Here is a 22,643-nt window from a genome sequence, read left to right as displayed (position 1 = left end):
GGCTTTTACATTGGGGATTATTTACTAAAGGAAAATCCACTTTGTACTGCAAGTGCACTTGAAAGTGCACTGAACATGCACTTAGAAGTAAAGTCACTGTAGATCCGAGGGGGACATGCAAGGAAAATAAAAAACAGCATTTTAGCTTGCACATGATTGGATGATAAAATCAGCAGAGCTTCCATTCATTTTCAGATCTACCCTTTATATTTAGAGAGACTACACTTCCAAGTGCACTTGCAGTGCAAAGTGGATTTGCCTTTTCTAAATAACCCCCATTGCATGTCATTGGGGGAAAACTAAGTGTGTCCCCAATCTTTGCAGGAAAAGGTTCACTGTAAATAAACAGTATATCAGAGTTTTCAAGCTTTCTCTGAGGCAGGCCCAAACTAGCACCCAAAAAGTAAAAATATTTTAGGTATTCTCTGTGTATAAGAACACATAGGCCCCATACGGTCCGTTTGTCCATTTTTCATCCTTCTGTTGAGGGATGAAAAACAGACATCATTGCATCTTTATGGAAAAATGTATGTAAACGAGTGATCATCCATTTACATCAGTTTACATCTGCTTCCATCAAAAAATTTTTTGGGGGATGGTTTAAAGCCTATTTTTAAAAAATAGATCAGATGAAAAATGGATATAAATGGACAAATGGTGAGTTTTTTGCATGAAAAATGGCTCAGTGATTCAAATGGTTAAAGCGGAGGTCCACCCTAAAGTGGACCTCCGCTCATCGGAACCCTCCCCCCCTCCGGCGCCACAATTGGCACCTTTCAGGGGGGAGGGGGGTGCAGATACCTGTACAGTACAGGTATCTGTACCCACTTCCGGAAAGGGGCGTATATTACGCCCCTTTCCGCAAGTGCCCGCCCCTTCCCGCAAGTGCCCCGCTGCCTGCTGGGAAAACACACGGATCCCAGAGGCAGCGGGGACCGTCCTTATTGCGCAGCGCGGCTCGCGCATGCGCAGTAGGGAACCGGGAAATGAAGCCGAAAGGCTCCATTTCCTGATTCCCATACCCAAGATGGCGGCGGCAGCACCCGAGATACGATCTACAGATCGGCTTCGGGTGCCGACATCGCGGGCGCACTGGACAGGTAAGTGTCACTATTTTAAAAGTCAGCAGCTGCAGTATTTGTAGCTGCTGGCTTTTAAAAAAAAAAAAAACGCTGAGTCCCGGTGGACTCCCGCTTTAAGGACTCTAGCTGGAGGATGTAAAAAAAACTATGTAAAAAAATGATGTAAAAACGGATGACAAACTGATGAAAAACTGATGTAAACTTCATATGTTTTTCTTTGAAAAAATGTAACTGAACTAATGAAATAAATGGTCCGTATGTGTGAAAGGGACCTCACCGTAGCAAAGATATAGTGGTATTTTATTGAACTTGACTCCAAAGGAGAATAGCTAGAAAGTTAAAGGAACTCCACAAAAAAATCTTGCATGTCAATACCAAAATGGCTTTTTTTCAATATTTACAGTGCTGCCTAAAGTAAGATTTTTTTCAATATAAGTTTAGCTTATAAACAACTCACCTGTATAAAATCAGTGTGCAAAAAATCTGCTCAGGTCTGTCCCAAGACCAGTGGCGGCCCGCCCATAGGGGTTGCCTGGGTGCCGCCCCCCCAGGCAGTAAAAAGAAAAAAAAAATGTTAAAAAGAAAAAAAAAATTATTTAAACATGTCCCTTTAAAAAAAAATTTTTTTAAATGTCCTTATGTACACTGCGTCCCGGCGCCGGGCGCAGTGCAATATGGGAAGCGCCACGTCAATGCAATCACAAGATTGCAGACCAGGCGCTTCATTTGGCCAAAAAAAACTTGCTCTGTGGCGCAGGTGTCATCATTTGGGCATGGCTAGGGTAGCATAATGATTAAATACAGCCCTGCACAAAACAGCCCCAAGCCTTTACCACACTTTACAAATTATGCCAATATTGTATTTGTCCTTTCTATACTTGCAGTATACAAATGCATGTAAGTACAAGAGCAACTGCACTTACAGCGCTACCCCCATAAAGGCCGCTGGATTTTGGGTCCTCCCTTTCACACACAGACAGTTGACAAGAACTTTTATGCAGACTCAAGAATTAGCCAGTGGATGTTTGTTTTGTTTTTGGTTTATTTAGAGCAGGGGTCTCCAAACTATGGCCCTCCAATTGTTCAGGAACAGCTATGACTAAGCACTGTATTGAAGTGTGAAACATGTTAGCTCCTGTCCGTTTCTGCTGTGGCTTGTATTTTTGATTACATTTTTCGAATAAAAGGCAAAAACTTTTTTGGGGTGCGGCTGTCCAGAACTTCTTCCTGTCCTAATTGCTATATGCATTGCCAGCACCTAGGCTTCTAAACTGGATGAGAGGTTTTTTACTTTTGTTTGACCTACCTGAAGCAGTGATATCCCCTTCCCTCCCATCATGCCTAGTCATGTCTGTGAATGCCAGAGTTTTACAATGTCTCATGTGACGTGTAGTTCCGCAACAACTGGAGGGCCGTAGTTTGGAGATCCCCTGATTTAGAGTTTTAAAACTTGGATGTGGAGTAGAAACATGGGATGTCCAGAACCGTAGAAGTTGAACTCAACTTGAGGACTTGCTAGCTTTCTGGCTTCTAGGAAAAAAAAGTTGCTAAGCTGTCCTCCCTTAGGATTTATGGTACAGCTAAACTGACAGCAAAGGTGCCATACTGCATAATATGGGTGCTATTCTATAGAGGAATGCTAGCACATCTGACTGCTCTTGAATACCCAGCTAGAGGTGTAGGGTGGCTTCCTAAATAGTGAACTGCCATTAAGCTGTCCCTTAGATATGGACATTTAAAGTATTGCACCTTATTGTCCCTACTCTGTCCAAGCTTGGGGTATGAAGAATGAAGGCTAGTCACTCAGTCCCTCTTGAGTTAATCCTGAAGTCCAGATGGCTGCTGAACAGGCCCAGCTCCTGACTGTCAGCTTAGCTCCGGCTCTAACTAAGCCTGGAGAGGCATGTGAGTCTTTAGTTCTATCCATCAGCTTCCCTTCTGGGCCCAACCTCCCCAGGGACTGGAGGAGACTCCACAAATATTAAGGCTTATGCCACATACACACAAGCGAATTGTCCGGCGTACTTAGTCCGGCAAACAATCCGGCGGATAGTCCGGCGGACTTTCTACCGAACGGACTTGGGCACACACGGACACACAGAAAGTCCGGCGTTTTCTAGCGCGATGCCGTACAGCACGTACGATGGGACTAGAAAAAGGAATTTCGATAGCCAGTAACCAATAGCTTCCTTTTTGTACTTGCTTCTGACCATGCGTCATTCTTAGTCCGCCAGACTAGCATACTGATAAACGTATTGTCCGCTAAAACCCAAGTCCAGCGGAAAGATTGGACTGCAAAAATACTTTCTAAGTCTGCCGGACTTTACGCTGGAAAAGTCCGCTGAAGCCCACACACGATCGAATATTCCGGTGAAATGCGTTTCGGCGGACTAAGTATGCCGGACAATTTGATTGTGTGTACGCGGCATTAGTCTCTGTTTTTCCAAACTCTAAGGTCTAGAACCATCCAGCAAGTTCCAGAAGTCAGGGGAAGGTAGCAGAGACCCAGCTCTTGGAGCTATGCCAACTAACACTAAACAAATTAACCCCGGCTCCTCTGCCTATAAAGGAGCCCAACTAAATATCCCTACTCTGTACACTGAGATTGCTACACGCTGTTTTTTTTAGTTCTCAATGCTCACCCACCCGTCCACCACAAATGATTAAACAAAGACCACAAAACAGGAGCACGCTCTGTGTTCGCGTATGCAATAGCATATGTGGTAATTCCTTAACTGTCTACTTGCTTACATGAAGAAAAAAATGAAAACGGTAAAGGTCTTGTATTTGATCGATCGCTTTCAATAAAAAGAGGTTTATCTGCAGTATTTGAAGAATAAGAAATGTTTGTTTGTGTTAAGTCCTCAGAGATGTGCCCAGTCATTGTTAAACAATGCAGTTCCTTATTTTAAATGTTACACAAATACACAGTAAAGTATACAGTACTTTAACTAGAGGTTAAAGCTTTAAGGGATTTAGTCCATTGACAAGGATACATATCAAAAATATAACAAAAAAATCAAACTTACAAAAATAAACTGTAAAATACAACTGATGTGTTTTCACCACATAAAATGTCAAAAAAGACATTCAGTAATCATTTGCAAGTAATAATGTGATATTATAAGTGCGTTATTGGGTATAATTCAGCACAAGATGAGTTTTCCCCCTTGTTTTCACCTGCTGTGATTAGGGAACTTGGCAATGCATAACCAAAATTTGCAAAGATTTTTACATCCAGATAAAAAAAATGTAAGTAGATTTGCATATAGTGAATGCCCTGGATAATACTGTTTTTTTAGCTGTACAGTGTGTCCAAAGTTAGTAACAATTTTGCAGTTAAGTGCCGATCACTACTGATTTGTAAGTGTGACTTAGGCACTGCACCCAACTACAGAACAGCTTTCACAGTCATTAGACGTTTTTATTACTGTACGCAGAGACTTTTGGAAAATGCTCAAGCAGACAACTATTATCTGTTGAGCAGAAGAAATGGGAGTGTTATGAGATGTGCCTTGTAACCAATCTATAACCAAATCAGGGATAGAGATGAACATATCACTTATGCATCTGTACATGGGCCCTGCGATCCTGGAGTTCCTTAAAGGTAGGTTCTAACATGCTTTTACGTACTCCACTCTTAGCTTGATCAGGGATTATATATGCTTTTTCATGCATCCTTCTGCACCCCAGGTCAGGCATATCAATTTAAAAACTAAGCCACAGTCTCTCACTGGGTGACAGCACTTAATCACTTCCATACCGGGTTTATTATGGCACTCCTCTCCTACATGTAAAAATAATCTTTTTTTTTTTGCTAGAAAACTGCTCAGGACCCCCAAACATTATATATGTTTTTTTAGCAGACACCCTAGGGAATAAAATGGTGGTCGTTGCAACTTTTTATCTCGCATGGTATTTGACCAACAATATTTCATTTTTTTTTTTTCAATATTGCTTTTTTTTTTTGATCAAAAACTGTTTCATGAATTATAAAATAACAAAACAGTAAACTTTGCCCAGTTTTTGTATAAAGTGAAAGATGATGTAAATAGATACATGTCACACTTTAAATGTGTACACACACTCATGGAATGGCGCCAAACTTCGGTACTTAAAAATCTCCATAAGTGACGCTTTAATTTTTTTTACAGGTTACCAGTTTAGAGTTACAGAGGAGGTAAAGTGCTAGAATTGTTGCACGTGCTCCAACGCACACGGCAATACCTCCCATGTGTGGTTTGAGCAGCGTTTACATATGTGGGTAGGACTGTGCGTTAGCTTCTGAGCGCTAGTTACCGGGGACAAGGGCATTTTAAATCTTTTTGTTTTACGTTTTTTTTTACAATTTCTTTTACATATTTTTTTTTTGTTGATCACTTTTAATCCTATTAAAAGGAATGTAAATATCCCTTGTAATGGGAATGGTTTGTGACAGCTCCTCTTTATGGAGAGATGTGAGGTCAGTAAGACCCCACATCTCTCCTCCAGGCTGGAAAGCATGATATCAAGGATTTTTTTTTAGATTTTTGTTTACAAGTGCGGTCCCGAACAGGACGTCATAATGTCACACATGGGCCCCCAACGGTCATAGAGATGACTGGTGACCATCTGGCCAATTTTTTGTTCGGGTTCCCGATGGCACAAGAGAGCCCGGAGAAGCACCGATGGTGATGGGAGGGGGTATGTGCCCTCCCGTCGCATGTAAGAATGATCAAGCGGCGGAATTGCCGATATGATCATTCTTATGGTGCACAGGATCGCCAGCTGAAAACAGGGATATCTGAATGATGCCTGTAGCTACAGGTATCATTCAGATATTCCTACTGAATGTCAAAGACGTCATATGATGTCCTTGGGCTGGAAGTGGTTAAAGTACAAGCCCAGAACCTGGTCCTGCTTTATTGAGGCCGCTTAAAAGAAACCAGCTTCACCAGCTGGAACCACTGAGATAAAAGTGAGCACTTAAATGACTTGCAGCTTATTGTATGCAAAACATGGTGCCTTTATATTAGCATAAAGGAAACTCTGTCAATTGACATACTTTGAGGACAAAATAAATAATATAATGTTACATGTAATTTTCTGTATAATGCATACATACTAAACTTTGGAATGTGTGGTAAAACATTTAAATTACATAAAAATCACGCAGTTTGATATTTCTGAGCACTACTGTCTAATTTTACAAAGGATTGATGCCTTAGTAGAGTGCACATCCCAGTGTCTTTTACAGGCAGATTTACGATTTGAATTCATTATTTAGTACTTGCATATTCCACAGTGCTATACAAAGAACACTAACCCATTTACATCAGTCTTTGCTCCACAGGAGCTTACACTCTAATACTCCTGCTCCTATACATACAAAGTTCTAATTACCGGTAGATTCTATGACTCATTTATTTTGATATAAACATTTATTTACACATGAAGTTAAGCCTTTTTTTCCCCTAATTTTACATATGAATTGATGTTTTTGCTACAACAAAATCATGCAAACCAGAAAAAATCCAAAGGATTACACAAAATAATTTGTAAAAACAGTTTAACAAAATTTTTAAGAAAAGTCAGCAAAAATTTGCTGAGGAGCTGGGAATGGAAGGTGATAATGAGAGCTAGGTAAGAAGAACAACAGGTTAAAGCGGGATTCCACCGGGACTCCGCGTTTTTTTTTTTTTTTAAAGCCAGCAGCTACAGATCTCTAGATCGTCTGTAAGGTTCTGCCACCGCCATCTTGGGTATGGGAATCAGGAAATGGAGCCTTTCGGCTTAATTTCCCGGTTCCCTACTGCGCATGCGCGAATCGCGCTGCGCAATAAGGACGGTCCCCGCTGCCTCTGGGATCTGTGTGTTTCCCAGCAGGCAGCGGGGCACTTGCGGAAAGGGGCGGGCACTTGCAGAAAGGGGCGTAATCTACGCCCCTTTCCGCAGAGAGCTATCCCGGAAGTGGATGCAGAATACCTGTACTGTACAGGTATCTGCACCCCCCTCCCCCCAGAAAGGTGCCAATTGTGGCGCCGGAGGGGGGGAGGGTTCCGATGAGCGGAGGTCCACTTTAGGGTGGACCTCCGCTTTAAACAAAAAATTAATGAAGGGCTCATGCATACCAGCGGTTTGGCATTTTTGGGCACAATGGAGGTACAGGTTCAATATAGAGCCCACTGCCAGCAACCTGTTAATATCAATAACAGGCTGAACTATGCAGGAACTGTACACACCTGGACATTGTTCCAAGCAGTGCTTGTGTTTAGGACCCTATGGGGTTTATTTACTAAAGCTGGAGAGGGCAAAATTAGTCACAATTCTGCAGAGAAACTAATCAGCTTCAAACCTCAGCTTGTTTAACCTCCCTGGCGGTATGATTCAGTCCGGTTTTAGGTGCTGAAAACGGTACAATTATTTTGCATGGGAATTTGGCGTTTTATTTTGTAGTCCTGTAATTCTTAGGGATAACTCTCTTAAATCTGTTCAACCCAGAGTCTAGCAGACATCCCGGGCATAATAAAGTTTATAATATAATAAAGAATAATAAAAATTATTCAATAATGTAATCAAATCCTAAAACACTGAAAAAGGGACACATTTTGGTTGCTATGGGCAATCTCCAAATTCCAGGCAGAAAAAACAGTATTTATAATATAAAAGTGCATGCAGGGCACTGCACAGACCACTAGGGACAAAGGGGGTGTGTAATTTTTAATACAGTACTGTAATCTGTAAGATTACAGTGCTGTGTGTGTTTTGTGTCTTTTTACTTTTTTGAATTTGCCGCCGTTCTCTGCTCCCGTGCGCCGTAACGTCGCAAGGAACGGAGCTCGGCGGCATTCGGCACTGTGAATCGAGCAGAGGACAGCTCGATCACACAGCGCGGAGGACATCGCTGGATCCAGGGGACAAGGTACGTAACTCTCCCTGTGTCCTCCCCTGCATCCAGCGATGCGATCCCGAGTCTGGCTCTGGGTTACCGCTCCTATCAGTAAATTCCTAACCCGAGCCAGACTCGGGGTTACCGCTAGGGGGGTTAATTAAGCTATAGCAATAAAACCTGGAAGCTAATTGGTTTCTCTGCAGAATTGTGACCAATTTTGCCCTCTCTAGCTTTAGTAAATAAACCCCTATGTGTTCAGGGATGTATGAACCAAATCCAGAATTCCAACCGCTTACCATTTTTATCTAAAACTAAAGTTTGCCTTCAGATATACTCCAAGGGACATAATTATAAAGTAGTGAATGTGACTTTCATGAAACATTCACTAGCGGTGAACCAATTACTGTCATTTAAAGCACATGCACCTGCACGTTTGGTGACTACTTCATAAATAAGCCCCTAAGCGTACAAGAAATAGAACTATACAGTCTGCCCTTTTAAAAGCAAATCAGCAATGGCAGTTCCCATAGTTCTATCTTCCTCATTTCCCTTTAAATAGAACAGTTATTTAAAAATTCAGTTGCCCTAAAAGGATGCGAATTATAAGGAAGCAGGTGATTGCGCAAGCCAGAGTAGCTTCAAGGGCAATTTAGATAAACAATGAATCCTAAATGACTCACATTTACTATTTGTCCCTTTATTAGTGTAAATGACTCCCAGCCAAAAAAGACATTATAAAAATGATTTTAAATACTTTGGAAATTATTTTTAAATTACGTATCCTTTCGCTCTGCACAGCTTTTTAGAGTTCATAATGATACATATTTTTTCACATAATTGCAAAGCGTACTTGTTAATTAACTTATTCTTTAATTAGTTAGCTAATGATTTTAGCCATACATTGCTTTCAGAACTTTCAATTCTTGTTTTATAGTAATTATATATAATTAAACTACATCTGGGCTTTTTTTTTCTTCTGGTACATATGCTGATTATTATCCCAGCCCCCCCTAAAAAAAAGAAAAAATCAACATGCTTTCAATGAAGTAAGAAAACAAGACATGGCAAATACAACATTTTGCAGTGGTTAATTAGACACTAATTATATGCTGAGAAAGAGAGGAAGAATGGTATTCATCGGAAATGCAGAGTTTTGCAAACAAAAATGAGATACTGGAGTGTTTTTCTTACCATCTTGCTTGAGTACATTGTCTTTCAACCAATTTATTGCCTTAAAACAGTCCTCCTCATCTTGCAGAGTAAAGAGGTTTGATGGAATTTTGCCTGTGTACTTTTGTTTGGCGCAGGCAGGCGCTTCGTGGTTTGTCAATAGCTTGTTTATATCTGCTCCACTGGGACAAGGTATCTAGAAAAGAGGACAGTACAAAATTCTGAGCTGTAATACATTTTTTCCACAATAAAATTTATATACAATAAAAAGAACTTGACTTGAGTAGAAAGGTCCTCAGTTGCCAACCTGCCAGCTAGCATTATGAACAGTGTATGTTGGGAAAAAAATATGCTCACACTATCAAACAAGGCAGCCCCATAAGGATCAAATGCTTGCTTAGTCTAGGAGGAATTTAATACAGGGAATTACTTATCTTTTTCCTTGATCCTGTAGGCTTCCTCCACACTGGTCGCAGTATTGAAAATGGATCCAACAAAACCACTATGCATCTTGAGTCATGTGGCCACCTCCTTATTGACATCATGACGATCAGTACAGGACTAGGAGTCGTCACTGTTTCTGCATTGTACATGATGATGTTGAAGACCCATCCATATTCTGGGACTGGAGAGAAGCAGAACACTGTCTGCCTGAGTACCAGATTGATCAAGGAATAAAACAAGTATTCCTCCCTATTGCATCCCTCTATATGAAATGGGATTTAGATCCTTAATATAAAAGGGCATGGTGGAGAGAGCTACATGTACTTTTTTGTAGTTAACTGGAGTTCAACGTTTAGAGACATGTACAAATATGAAGCTTTATGTGGTACAGTTTACCTGCAATGTGAGATAAAGCAGTTAAGATGTCAGCAATTGTCAGACCTGAAGTGCTTTAAACTTTGTGTTGCTGCGCTGACTTTATGTTTGCTTTTTCAAAGCTTAATCTATATCTAAATCCTTTCAAGTTACAAATATGAGGAGACCTCAGACTCAAAAAGTTACCCAAGGTCCAATGTTCTTGAAATTTGGAAGTGGTGTGTTTTTGTTTTAAATGACTGAACAGAATTACAGTGCAAATAAAATATGTATTCCCTATCCTCTAATTCACTCCTCTTTTAGGACCTTCAGGCAACAAGAACTAAACATCCGTTTTCCGAATCTGAGCAGTTGCCTTTAAGTAGACTTTGATTGCTCTCACCATATCAAGAGAATGTAGTGACTTTTCTTCCATAGAACAGGGTTCTGGAAAAATGAAGGTATAACAAAATCCTGGTTTAGATAAAAACCTGATATTACCTTTGGTAAAAAGTTAGGATGAGGACGCAATACTACCTTATTCTTGTGAACAATAAAATTATACTCTTTACAAGAAAGAGCACCCATTTCTGATACCCTTCTTGCAGCAGATATGGTTACCAGAAAAAATAGTTTCCTTGTCAAAAAAGGACCAAGGGAATGTGTCGTATTGGCTCAAAAAAAAGCTGGTTTTGTAATGCCTACAAAACTAAATTCAAGTACCAAGGGTTCAGGGGTTACCTAACCGTAGATTAAGCTGTATTACTCCTGAATAAAGTCACAAACCAAAGAATGCAAAGCAAGTGGTCGTTAGGGATAGGCGAACAGTTCGGCCAGAGCATTATGTAAACGGATGGCCCGCCCCCTCTGACGCCCCAGGAAAGCCATGGGGAAGTCCCCGTGCATCAGAGGGGGGTGGGGTCACTGTGTGACCCTGCCCTCAGTTATATAAGAACTGCCAAAGCCAAGACTAGTTATACGGCGGGTGCCTCCCATGGAAGCGGGTCGGACGTGGCTTTGTTTTTGTTTCGTTTTTTCGGTCCATCGGCAGAGTGAGAGAAGATGATGAATGGACTTCGTGGGACATTTTTATTTTTAAAGAACTTGCCCCAATCTGTGTCTTGTCTTTAACATTTTAACACTTTTTTTGTGAAATGGTAGGGGTACATTACCCCGTTACCATTTCACACATGGGGGGAGGCCAGGATCTGGGGGTCAATTTGTTAAAGGGGGCTTCCAGATTCCGATAAGCCCCCCGCTGGCAGACCCCCACAACCACCGGGCAAGGGTTGTGGGGATGAGGCTATTGTCCCCATCAACATAGGGACAAGGTGCTGTGGGGGGCTAACCCAAAGCACCTTCCCCATGTTGAGGGCATGTGGCCTGGTACGGTTCAAAAAGGGGGTGCTCTCTCATCCCCCCTCTTTTCCTGCAGCCTGTCAGGTTGCGTGCTCGGATAAGGGTCTGGTATGGATTTTGAGGGGGACTCCTACGCCATTTAAAAAAAAATGGCGCAGGGTTCCCCTTAATATCCATACCAGACCTGAAGGACTGGGGGGCGACATTTTTTTTCAATGACTTTTATCTGTATTGCCGGGACCAACAATTCATTATAGCTACAAGTACTTTTAAATGACTTTTTCCCTTTAGAAATGTGATTTTGTGCAGGGACTGTTCTAAACACAGGAAAAATGTGCCGCTTTACAGGCATACTATAGACACCCCTCAGGTATGAAATGTAAAGGAATATTTCACTTTTATTGTTTCACTTTACGCCTTATTAAAATCACTACTACCGAAAAAAATGACATTTTTAAAACTTTTGTTTGCATTGATACATGTCCCCTGGGGCAGGTCCCGGGTCCCGAAACACTTTTTATGACAATAACCTGCATATAAGCCTTTAAAATGAACACTTTTGATTATTCGTGTTTGTGTCCCATAGACTTTAACTGTGTTCATGTGTTATGCTGAATTTTTTGCCTGTCCGGTATGTTCTGGTGCGAACCGAATAATACTGATAAGGCCGAGACCTGTCCTTAGAAAGCACTCAAGGCCAGCCTTATTTCTCACCCCATCTACAGAAAGTCAAGGATTCTACCTTTGACCTATTTTCTGGGGTGCAACTCCTGGTTTTACACCAGGAGACATATGTTTCCCAGACTCCCTAATATATAATTATATAATTATGGAGGCCGGCTCCCTTGCATTAACCAAGGTAGGAACTACTGAACCTGACAGCCCACGCTTCTTTAGAGTGTGGGTCTCAATAGCCAGACTGTTAAATTTAGCGTTTGTAAAGTAGGATGGAACACCGGACATTGTGAGAGAAGGTCTGGCCGTGATGGTAGGGTCCATGGGTCCCCTACTGCCATCTTTACGGTCTCTGCATACCAAGATTACCTGGGCCCTGCTGGGGGCCACAAGAATCAATGACTTCCCTACCTGCTTGATCCTGCGAAGAAGTCATGGACACAAGCAGAAAAGGAGGCAATGTATAAATCAGTGAGAACCGATTCCTCGGGAATAGCAAGGCATCTGTTCCGCAGGCTAGCGGATCCTTTGTTCTTTAAACAAAGCTGTTGATTTCTTTGTTGAACCTGGACGCAAACAGATCTATGTCTGGGATCCCCTACTTTTGACATATTGACAGGAAGATATCGGGGTGAAGGAACCATTCTCCTGGGAACAACTGCAGGTGACTCAAGAAGACTGGCGATAGGGAAAGTACATTGTTTTCTGCCCAAGATAGGATATGATTCACCTTTCTCTGGGCCATACAACTTCTTGTACGCCAAAGAGGGGGCGACAGCGGGACTTTATATAAAACAAAACACTTAGGGTCAATAAAATCAATCAATAAAATTAAAATATTAATTTATTGGCAACACAGAGGGAGGTAGTACAGTAGATAAATTAATGATAAGTCAAGATGTAATAGACAGAATTAAAAGGTATGATAATAACATAACACAATAAAATTCATAGTACAGTAGCATTATTACACATAATAAGTAATCAACCAATAACACATCCCAAAGTGTGTATACACTAATAACCAATAAAATAAATTGATGATTTAAATAGATCAAACCCATAGTGGAATCGTGGTTACTGGGGCATAGCATCCAATGGTAAAAAGCTTGATGCATTTCGTGGATTGTTTCTACTCATCAGGAGCAGCTAAACATTGCGGGTACCTGTGATAAATAATACATTAATAATCAATGGTAATTGATTATAAAAGCAAATAGGGGACATAAACAATGGCCCTAACAACTTTTGCCTATGGATAGCAAATAATATGTGTAACAATTAGTAATGATGATATAATTCGGAGGCACTGGGAGGGGAAATTGGCATCCCCCCGGGAGCTAAGGTAACATCCAAGGACCAGCAAGCAGGCCAAAGAGTGGAAATTATCCCAAAAGTGGATGGGGTTCGCTCTAGCAAAACTAGAGTAATGGGGGGTGAACCCAGTGAACTGGTAAAGAAACAGATGGTGGAATAGAGTTATTGGGGTGAGAGGAAAAAAAGGGGGAGCTAAATAGCAGAAATATGAAGAAGAGGAAAAAGGTAAGTATACAAATCAATTTAGGCAAGAGCAAATACCCCAAAGTGAAGAAAAATGTGCGAGGAGTGAGAGAAATTTAAAACAAAAGAGACAATCCACCATATGAATAAAGTGAAGACCCAAAACAGAGGTCATAGTTACCTGAGACTTGTAATGCAAGGAAGTGTGTAGTGTGGAGGTGAGAGGTGTATAGAAACAATTTTAAGCGAAAGACACACTCCAAAGAGGATCAGTGGTGAAGAGAGCCTGCAGCACGGGCAAGGATGTAACCAACGTCATGCAAAATGTGTGCAGCTCAGAGGGAAAGAGCACCCACATCCAAGCGAATTGCGCTCATATGTAGGAGCGCCGACATCCCTCGCGCTGAACGTCATTGAAAAACGAACACGTCAACGTACGGCATCACAAATGACACCGAACGTAAGGCGCGTGGGTGTGGCGTTGACGTACAGTGAAGGCAAGCCACCTCCCCCACGACCGAACGGCTAGGAGGGTGGGGGGTGGCCACGGTGTGCATCGCAACTACCGGAAGTAGATGGGATAACCCCCCTCCCATGGAAAGGATAGGTGGTCTCATAAAAAAGCACAGGATTACAACCAATAAAGCATGTACCTATGCTGGCTAAACTGGATATCATGCCCACAGGTAACCAAGGGGTAAATTTAATAGAAAAGTGTGTTGTTTCCATCTCTAATAAATTTATAAGAAATACATACAGGTGGGACTTTATATGAGCCGTGACCATCCGGTACACAGGTCTCCATCCCTGATAATTTGACAAAAAAAGGGGGGAAAAGAGGGGGCGACAGCAGGACTTTATATGAAACAAGACACTTAGGGTCAATTAAATCAATCAATAAAATGCAAATATTAATTTATTGGCAACACAGAGGGAGGTAGTACAGTAGATAAATTAATGATAAGTCAATATGTAATAGAATTCAAAGGTATGATAATAACATAACACAATAAAATTCATAGTACAGTAGCATTATTACACATAATAAGTAATGAACCAATAATGCATGCCAAAGTGTGTATACACTAATAACCAATACAATTAATTGATGATTTAAATAGATCAAACCCATAGTGGAATCATGGTTACTAGGGACTACTTGCCTAAATTTATTTGTATACTTACTTTTTCCTTCCTCTTCATATGTCTGCTATTTAGCTCCCCCCCCCTTTTTTTCACACACCCCAATAACACTATTCCACCATCTGGAGACCTGTGTACCGGATGGTCACAGCTCATATAAAGTCCCACCCATATGTATTTCTTATAAATACCATAAACTGAACGTTCAGGCCCTCAGAACCAAGAACTCTGCCTGAATTTCTAAAATGTTAATGGCCAAGGCCATTTCTGATCTGGGCCACTTCTCTTGAACAGTTGCCTCTTCCAGGACTGTTCCCCAACCTAAACAAAAAAGGTTGGCATATGTTGTTACCACTTTCCAGGTAACTGAAGGAAGGATTTTCCCCTTAGTAGATTTTTGGATATTAACCATAAACTGAGGCTCCGGGGCACCCAGCCTACAGCACCTGGTATTTCCAAATGCCCTCTCATCCGGGTACTAACCAGGCCCGACCCCTGCTTAGCCTCCAAGATCAGATGAGATCAGGGTGATGTGACCGTAGACTTTGGAGTCAGACATATTGGGAATGTACAGCTTGAACCCTTTGTTTCGAGCTGATAGGATACTGTTTTGCAGCAGTCTTAAATTAAACTGAGGGAATAAGGACGGCCTTGAATGAAGCCACCATCTTTCCCAACAACCTCATGCAAAGTTGAATAGAAGAAATTAATCTTGCGTCGACCACCTAAACCAGTTCCTTTAAAAGGCTGATCTTTGCCTGGGGCTTGTAGTACACTTTTCTGGATGTACCTATGAGCAGACCCAAGTATTTTGAGCCTTCTTCATGGTTTTAAAGAAGATTTCTCCTAAGTTGAGAATCCGACCTAGATATTCCAGGTAGTTGAATGTGGTGACCATATTTTGGTCTAAGCGGGCTACTGACTGGTCTATCAAGAACAGATCAACTAGGTAAACAATAATTGTTATACCTTTGGCCCTTAATCTGGCTAGAAGAGGGGCCAGAACCTTTGTAAACACTCAAGGTGCAGTAGCTGGACCGGAAAGCAGAGCTACACGCTGAAAATTAAGATTTTCCAGACATTACTAGTGAGCGAGGAAATAGGCATATGGAGGTATGCATCTTTGATGTCGATTGATGCCAGAAGTTCTCCTTCTTGTAGGATGGAGATAACTGATTTGGCTCGACATACGAAAAAAGAGTGGTTATATTTAAGAATTGAATTTAGATTTTTGAGATCCAGAATGTCCATTCAGATTTGGAACTGAAAAAAAGAGGTTTAAATCAAACCCCAAACTCTGTTCTTACATGGGGATCCTCATGATCAGTTTTTTCTTTTTCTCTGGATCCTTATAAACGTTTGATCTGAGAAAATGAGGAGACGGGAACTCTTGGAACTCCAGTTTGTACCCTGGAGCTATTGAGGAAGTCATCTCGACACTCTTCCTGACAGATCCTTGAGAACTGCAGAAGAATTCCCACTAAACCTGGCGTTGGAATCCTCCGTGACTGCCTGGAGGCTGATGCCTCTGGCACAGGAGAAGGAGCTTTAAAAAGAAAATACATTTACTCTTTTTCTTAAATGGCAAAAGGGGCGCTTTGCACTAGAATTTCTTTGGACGTATTATCCAAAGCATCCCCAAATAGCTGTTTCACCGCAAAAAGGAAGACTAGCCAGGAGCTTCTTACAAGGCGCTTAGCAAAGGGCGCAAGGCCTGAAGGATAGAATCTCTCATAGCAACTATTGCAAACCTAAAGCTTCCTCCTGGGCCTGCTGAGCAGGATAACCTTGAACACCTATTTAAACTGGTCTCTCAATGATTAAGCAATTACCGTCAGCGCAGGCCGAGACACTCAATCTGCCAGAGAAAAAAAAGTATTTTTTTTTTTCAATAGGAATTCCAACTTATTATCTGTTGGATCCCTAAGCATTTGAGCATTGTCTGCCGGACAAGTCAAACTTATTCACAAAGGATATAGCAGCGTTAATTGCTGGTATACCCTACTTAGTGAATTTCCTCCACTGTAGGATAAAGTGTGAAAACTTTTTAGGAGGGAAAAAAATGCTTATCTGGGTGATCCTCTCAAATACAAAAAAGTTTTTCCAGCAATGAATAACAGGAAAAGGCATGCACAGCTTGAGGAGGCTTTAGCGAACCCAAACACTCAGTTAAGGGTACATAAACGTGGAGCGATCATTCAGCAAGAAATTGCACCATCAATCTGAAGATTGGAACAGCTGATTCTCCCACATTTGACACCTCAGAAGAGGAGTTATCAGCCTCACCACGGTCCTCTAAGGGAATTCCTCTTCTCCTGCCCCTAGTTCCTCAGTTTGAGGGTCCTGGGTAATGGAAGAGCACCTGTCGCATTTTGACGCACACTGGGATGCGATTAAAATCTAATTTTTTTTTAATTATCATAAAATAAACAGGAGCTGCAGTATTAAAAACAGTTGCAGACATTTCATGGCCCTGATGCTCACTCTGACCAGCCACCCCCTCTCAGGGGAGGATGCCATTTGTAGAGATGAGTAGGCTTTCCAGAGCTTGAGGGAGACCCTTTTTGCTCTTTTTTGGGGGTGTTTCAACCCCCCCCCCTTCTAATGTGTCAAATAGGAAATGCCTGTATCACCAAAACCTCTTTCATGCTCTTCTTTGCTCTTATGTCTCTCTGACAATTTTACAGCCAGCATAAATGTAGTTTTTCTTTTTTTTAAAACACACTCCCAAGTTGGAGGACGTCAATGCCATGCTAAGCCCCGCCCCTGCACTTCTCCCCCCTCCTTTCTTTTTCAAAAAAAGAGTTTTCACACTCAAGCACGGGCCTTCCGATCCAATGGTATTGGCTTGTGAGTGAAGGAGGGATGGCGTGGAAGAGACCTGGAAGCCGCCGCCGTGTAGGGGTGGTGAAAGAAAACAGCATTGCCGATCATTTTTAGTTCTCCCTTATACTCAGCCTCTTGAAGAGGTGAAGAGTTCAGCTCAGGTGGGGGTGTCTGGAGGAAGCAAAACCCCCCAAACTTAACAGAGGTCTGCCTGCTAGCCGGAGGAAAAAATTCTGCTGCTTCTGTGACACGGCGTGATTCTGAGCAAAGCATGAGAAGGTACATGCTCCACACAGCCCCCAGTAGTGACACTTAGGCATGACATTTCATAAGAAAATTTAAAAATTCCTTAGAAAAACGACACTTACCTTTCCCGCCGCAGGGTATTCTGTGGTAAAACCAACAGACCCAATCTTCACCCTTCACGGTGGGTTCTGTTAACAAATCTTCAGGAACCAGGGACCCTCAGGGAACCCACAATCCTGGACCTGTAAAAAGCACCCCGCCAGTAAAACTTTATGGCCTTAATACCAGAAGTACTGGATCCTGGGGTCCAGCTCTCTAAAAAGATAAGCGTTTACAGACAAAACCTTGTTTCTTCGGATACGAGGCTCAGGTACCATTCAATTCGACCTGAAAGACAATTTGAATGGATCCGGCTGCATAGCTAGCCCCAGCAAGGATTGCTCCAGTGGAGCTCAATACAGCACATCTTCAGTCGTGACCAACCCTTAGACCTGGCGAAAAAACTGAGATACTCCCAGTAGTGGGAGGGGTTATATAGGGAGGCAACTTCCTGTTTAGGGTGTGCCTGTGTTCAGCACCTGAAGGTGGACTATAACCCACATAGTAATTACTATGGCTCTGTGTCCCGTGATGTACAATGTAAAGAAATTTGTAATGCTCTATACCTTTAATAAACTTCTACCTTGATTTTAAAAAAAAAATGGACGAGGATTGATTTATTTAAAATTCTGAATAATACAGTTTAATTGTGTACTCCAGTTTATAGTGAAAGCCCTGAAAAATCAGAGCTTGTCAAGCCATCCCTTTTATTACAGATAAATATGAATTACATAGGTACACATTTCATTTTAAGTTCAACATTTATATCTTCAGTTTGTTTTGTAATTATGCTTGTGTTTTGTTGAGAAAAAATTTAAATTCCATTCAAGTGGAACTGTATACATTTCAAGTATTTTTTTTGCTGCAGATTCCAATTTGCATTTTTTATTGAGATACTGACAAAGGCTTTCCTATGCCCCTAATTAAACATAATACTAGATGTGAGAGTTTGTCTTTTTATGACAATCACCTGATCTAATTTTAGTCACAAAACAAAAAAATATGCAATGTTGGAATCCTTTAATGCATGTGAGAGTCTTTGAAAATATTTCACCAACATGAATACTCATATTCTAGGGGCTATATGTAATTTGACAAAGAGGTTTGTATAGATATTCGTAAAAAGCAGTGAGCTAATCAAATGAGCAGGGGATGCCATGCCTGGACAGTTCTGTATATAGAGCACTGTTTTCATGGTTGCAAGGAAGAATTTATTTTGTTTTTTTGTGGAGTTTTAGCTGCATGAATGAATGAATGAATGAATAATTTGTATAGTGCTCAAAGCGAACTGAATCGCATCAAGGCGCTGTGCGGAGCTTTGTTGTCCAGCTGCAGACTATCAAGATAATATTATATTCATTTATCATAAAAATGGAGTTTTTCTTTAAAGGAATATGTTATCAATGCTTCACCTGGATTAGTAATACTAAGCATTCCTAGCTGTTTTTCTGGGCAGTTTAGGAGAGGCAGGTGTCCTGACTGTGCACAGATACTCTAAAGCCTCGTACACACAATCAGATTTTCCGCAGACAAAACCTCAGACTTTTGTCCAAAGGACATTGGACAGGAACTTGTCTTGCATGCAAACAGCAAGGAATTGTTGGCCAACAAACACAAACGTAGTGATGTACTAGACGTACTACGAGACGATAAAGAGGAAGTTCAATTGTCAGGCGCCTTTGGGCTCCTTCTGCTAATGTCATGTTAGTAGAAGTTTGGTGAGTGTTGATTCACGCTTTTCATTTCACGCTTTTCAGTTAGTTTCTCAAGGGCCGTTCATCAACCAGCCATGTTATGGAATCGGAGGAGATAACATGTTATTTATTATTGGCATGGGAGTTATTGCTTTGACCCAAGTCTAGTCTAGGAACAGGAGGAGGAGCTTTTCTTGGACCAAAAAATGTATTGCTTTATTAATCATGACCAATTATGTCATATGCCTTTGCTGCGGAAGCTACAGGAGAATAACCTGGATGATTTTCGGAAATTATCTCCAGACGATGGACCCCTGCTTTCCCCAACTCTTGACATTGTTAACCCCCTATATTAAGATGCAGGACACATGCATGAGGCTTTTATTTTATTTTTTTGGTTGAATAATGATTTTATTTGGTATATTTTCTATATTTTGGATGCATAGAATGCACTATGCACTACAGTTCTATTGGCAGATAGCATGTCTAATTTTCTGTTTTCTTTTTTTAATGCACAATAAAACATTTGTGGAGAATAATACTTGGCTATATGTTTTACTTCAAATGACAGTTTGGGAGTGGGCAGTTACATTTTAAAAAATACAATGTAAAATTAACAGGGGACACCAACATAGTTGTATCTTTGATATAAAAAACTACAGGATAATGGTGTTGGGGTAACTTGACCAAAAAAATAAATAAGTAAATAATAATATTCTTGATATCACTAGAAAAAAAAGCCTTTTTAACCACTTTCAGACCGGACCATTTTGCTGGTCAATGACCAGAGGTCTTTTTACAATTTGGCACTGCGCTGCTTTAACTGGTAATTGCGCGGTCATGCAATGTTGTACCCAAACAAAATTTGCGTCCTTTTTTTTCCCACAAATAGAGCTTTCTTTTAAAGGTATTTGACTGACTCTGCGATTTTTATTTTTTGCGATATAAACGTAAAAAGACTGCAAATTTTGAAAAAAAATGATATTTTCTACTTTTTGTTATTAGAAAAATCCAATAAACTCAATTTTAGTCATACATTTAGGCCAAATGTATTCAGCCACATGTCTTTGGTAAAAAAAAAAGTCAATAACTGTATATTTATTGGTTTGCGCAAAAGTTGTCACATCTACAAACTAAGGTACGTTTTCTGGAATTTACGCAGCTTTTAGTTTATGACTGCCTATCTCATTTCTTGAGGTGCTAAAATGGCAGGGCAGTACAAAACCCCCCCCAAATGACCCCATTTTGGAAAGTAGACACCCTAAGGAAATTGATAAGAGGCATGTTGAGCCCATTAAATATTTTATTTTATTTTTTTGCCTCAAGCGATTGAACAAAGTTGTCACTAAATGATATATTGCTTACACATGCCATGGTTATATGTGGAATTGTACCCCAAAATACATTCTGCTGCTTCTCCTGAGTACGGGCATACTACATGTGGTCGACTTTTTGGAAGCCTAGCCGTGTACGGGGCCCCGAAAACCAAGCACCGCCTTCAGGATTTCTAAGGGCATACATTTGTAATTTCACTCCTCACTACCTATCACAGTTTTGAAGGCCATAAAATGCCAAGATGGCACAAAACACCCACAAATGACCCCATTTTAGAAAGTAGATACCCCAAGCTATTTGCTGAGAGGCATGTTGAGTCCATGGAATATTTTATATTTTGCCACAAGTTGCGGGAAAATTACAAACTTTTATTTATTTTTTCACAAAGTTGTCACTAAATGATATATTGCTCACACATGCTATGGGCATATGTGAAATGACACCCCAAAATAAATTCTGCTGCTTCTCCTGAGTACGGGAATACCACATATGTGGGACTTTTTGGGAGCCTAGCCGCGTACGGGGCCCCGAAAACCAAGCACCGCCTTCAGGCTTTCTAAGGGCGTAAATTTTTGACTTCACTCCTCACTACCTATTACAGTTTTGAAGGCCATAAAATGCCAAGATGGCACAAAACCCCCACAAATGACCCCATTTTAGAAAGTAGACACCCCAAGCTATTTTCTGAGAGACATGTTGAGTCCATGGAATATTTTATATTTTGCCACAAGTTGCGGGAATATTACAAACTTTTTTTTTTTTTTTTCACAAAGTTGTCACTAAATTATATATTGCTCACACATGCCATGGGCATATGTGAAATGACACCCGAAAATAAATTCTGCTGCTTCTCCTGAGTACGGGGATACCACATGTGTGGGATTTTTTGGGAGCCTAGCCGCGTACGGGGCCCCGAAAACCAAGCACTGCCTTCAGGATTTCTAATGCCGCGTACACACGAGTGGACTTTTCAACATCCAAAGTCCGACGGACTGAGTCCGTCAGACTATTCGATCGTGTGTGGGCTGCAACGGACTTTTGACTCGCCAAAGTCCGAAGGACTTTAGAATATGGAACATGCTTCAAATTTTCCCGACGGAACTCCGCCGGACCCGGTGCCTTCGAAAACTCCGCTCGTGTGTATGCTATTCCGACGGACTAAAACCGACGCTAGGGCAGCTATTGGCTACTGGCTATGAACTTCCGTATTCGAATCCAGTCGTACGTCATCACGTTCGAATCCGTCGGAGTTTAGTGTGATCGTGTGTGGCCAAGTCCACTCAGCCGAAAAGTCTGTCAGAACTCCGTCGGAATTCCAGCAGAACTCCGACGGAACTCCTTCGGAAGTCTGTCGGACATAAGTCCCCTCGTGTGTACGGGGCTTAAGGGTGTAAATTTTTGATTTTACTCCTCACTACCTATCGCAGTTTTGAAGGCCATAAAATGCCAAGATGGCACAAACCCCCCCCCCAAATGACCCCATTTTGGAAAGTAGACACTCCTAAATTTAGGGGTACACTAGTGAGACTCACAGGTAAAAAAGCACCTAGGCTGTCAGCGACTGTATCAAAACGCTACAAAAAAAACTGTTAGCGATCGCAGAGATCAGGCCTGACTCTGCGAACGCTGCAGTTATGTGTGTTGTGTTTTGTAAGTGACAGTGATCGATCGATACTGCACTTGGGTGGGCTGGGCTGGGCTTGGCGGAGGGGATATACGCAGGTGCTAGCAGGTATCTGGGCTGATCCCGCTAACAATGCGTTTTGGGAAACCTAAACTACTGGCGACGCTAATATAGATCTGATCAGATACTATATTACTAAGGGAGGTGTATGCTTTGTGCGT

The 22,643-nt window shown here is 41.4% G+C and overlaps 1 protein-coding gene across 2 annotated transcripts in view; it reads right to left on the bottom strand.

Moving 5' to 3' along the window:
• CFAP61 (cilia and flagella associated protein 61) overlaps window positions 1–22,643 on the bottom strand; it is a 460,443-nt gene that overhangs the window by 150,190 nt on the left and 287,610 nt on the right. For both annotated transcript variants that reach the window (XM_077486014.1, XM_077486015.1), the window contains exon 21: window positions 9,145–9,319. In XM_077486014.1, coding sequence (XP_077342140.1) covers window positions 9,145–9,319 — 175 coding nt within the window. The remainder of the gene's footprint in view (window positions 1–9,144; window positions 9,320–22,643) is intronic.

This window comes from Lithobates pipiens, unplaced genomic scaffold (genome assembly GCF_037356315.1).
Source record: "Lithobates pipiens isolate NorthernLeopardFrog02 unplaced genomic scaffold, aLitPip1_a1.2 Scaffold_18, whole genome shotgun sequence".
NCBI classification, from domain to species: domain Eukaryota; kingdom Metazoa; phylum Chordata; class Amphibia; order Anura; family Ranidae; genus Lithobates; species Lithobates pipiens.
Note: the sequence above shows the minus strand (reverse complement) of the source record. Positions and strands in the feature narration are given on the sequence as shown.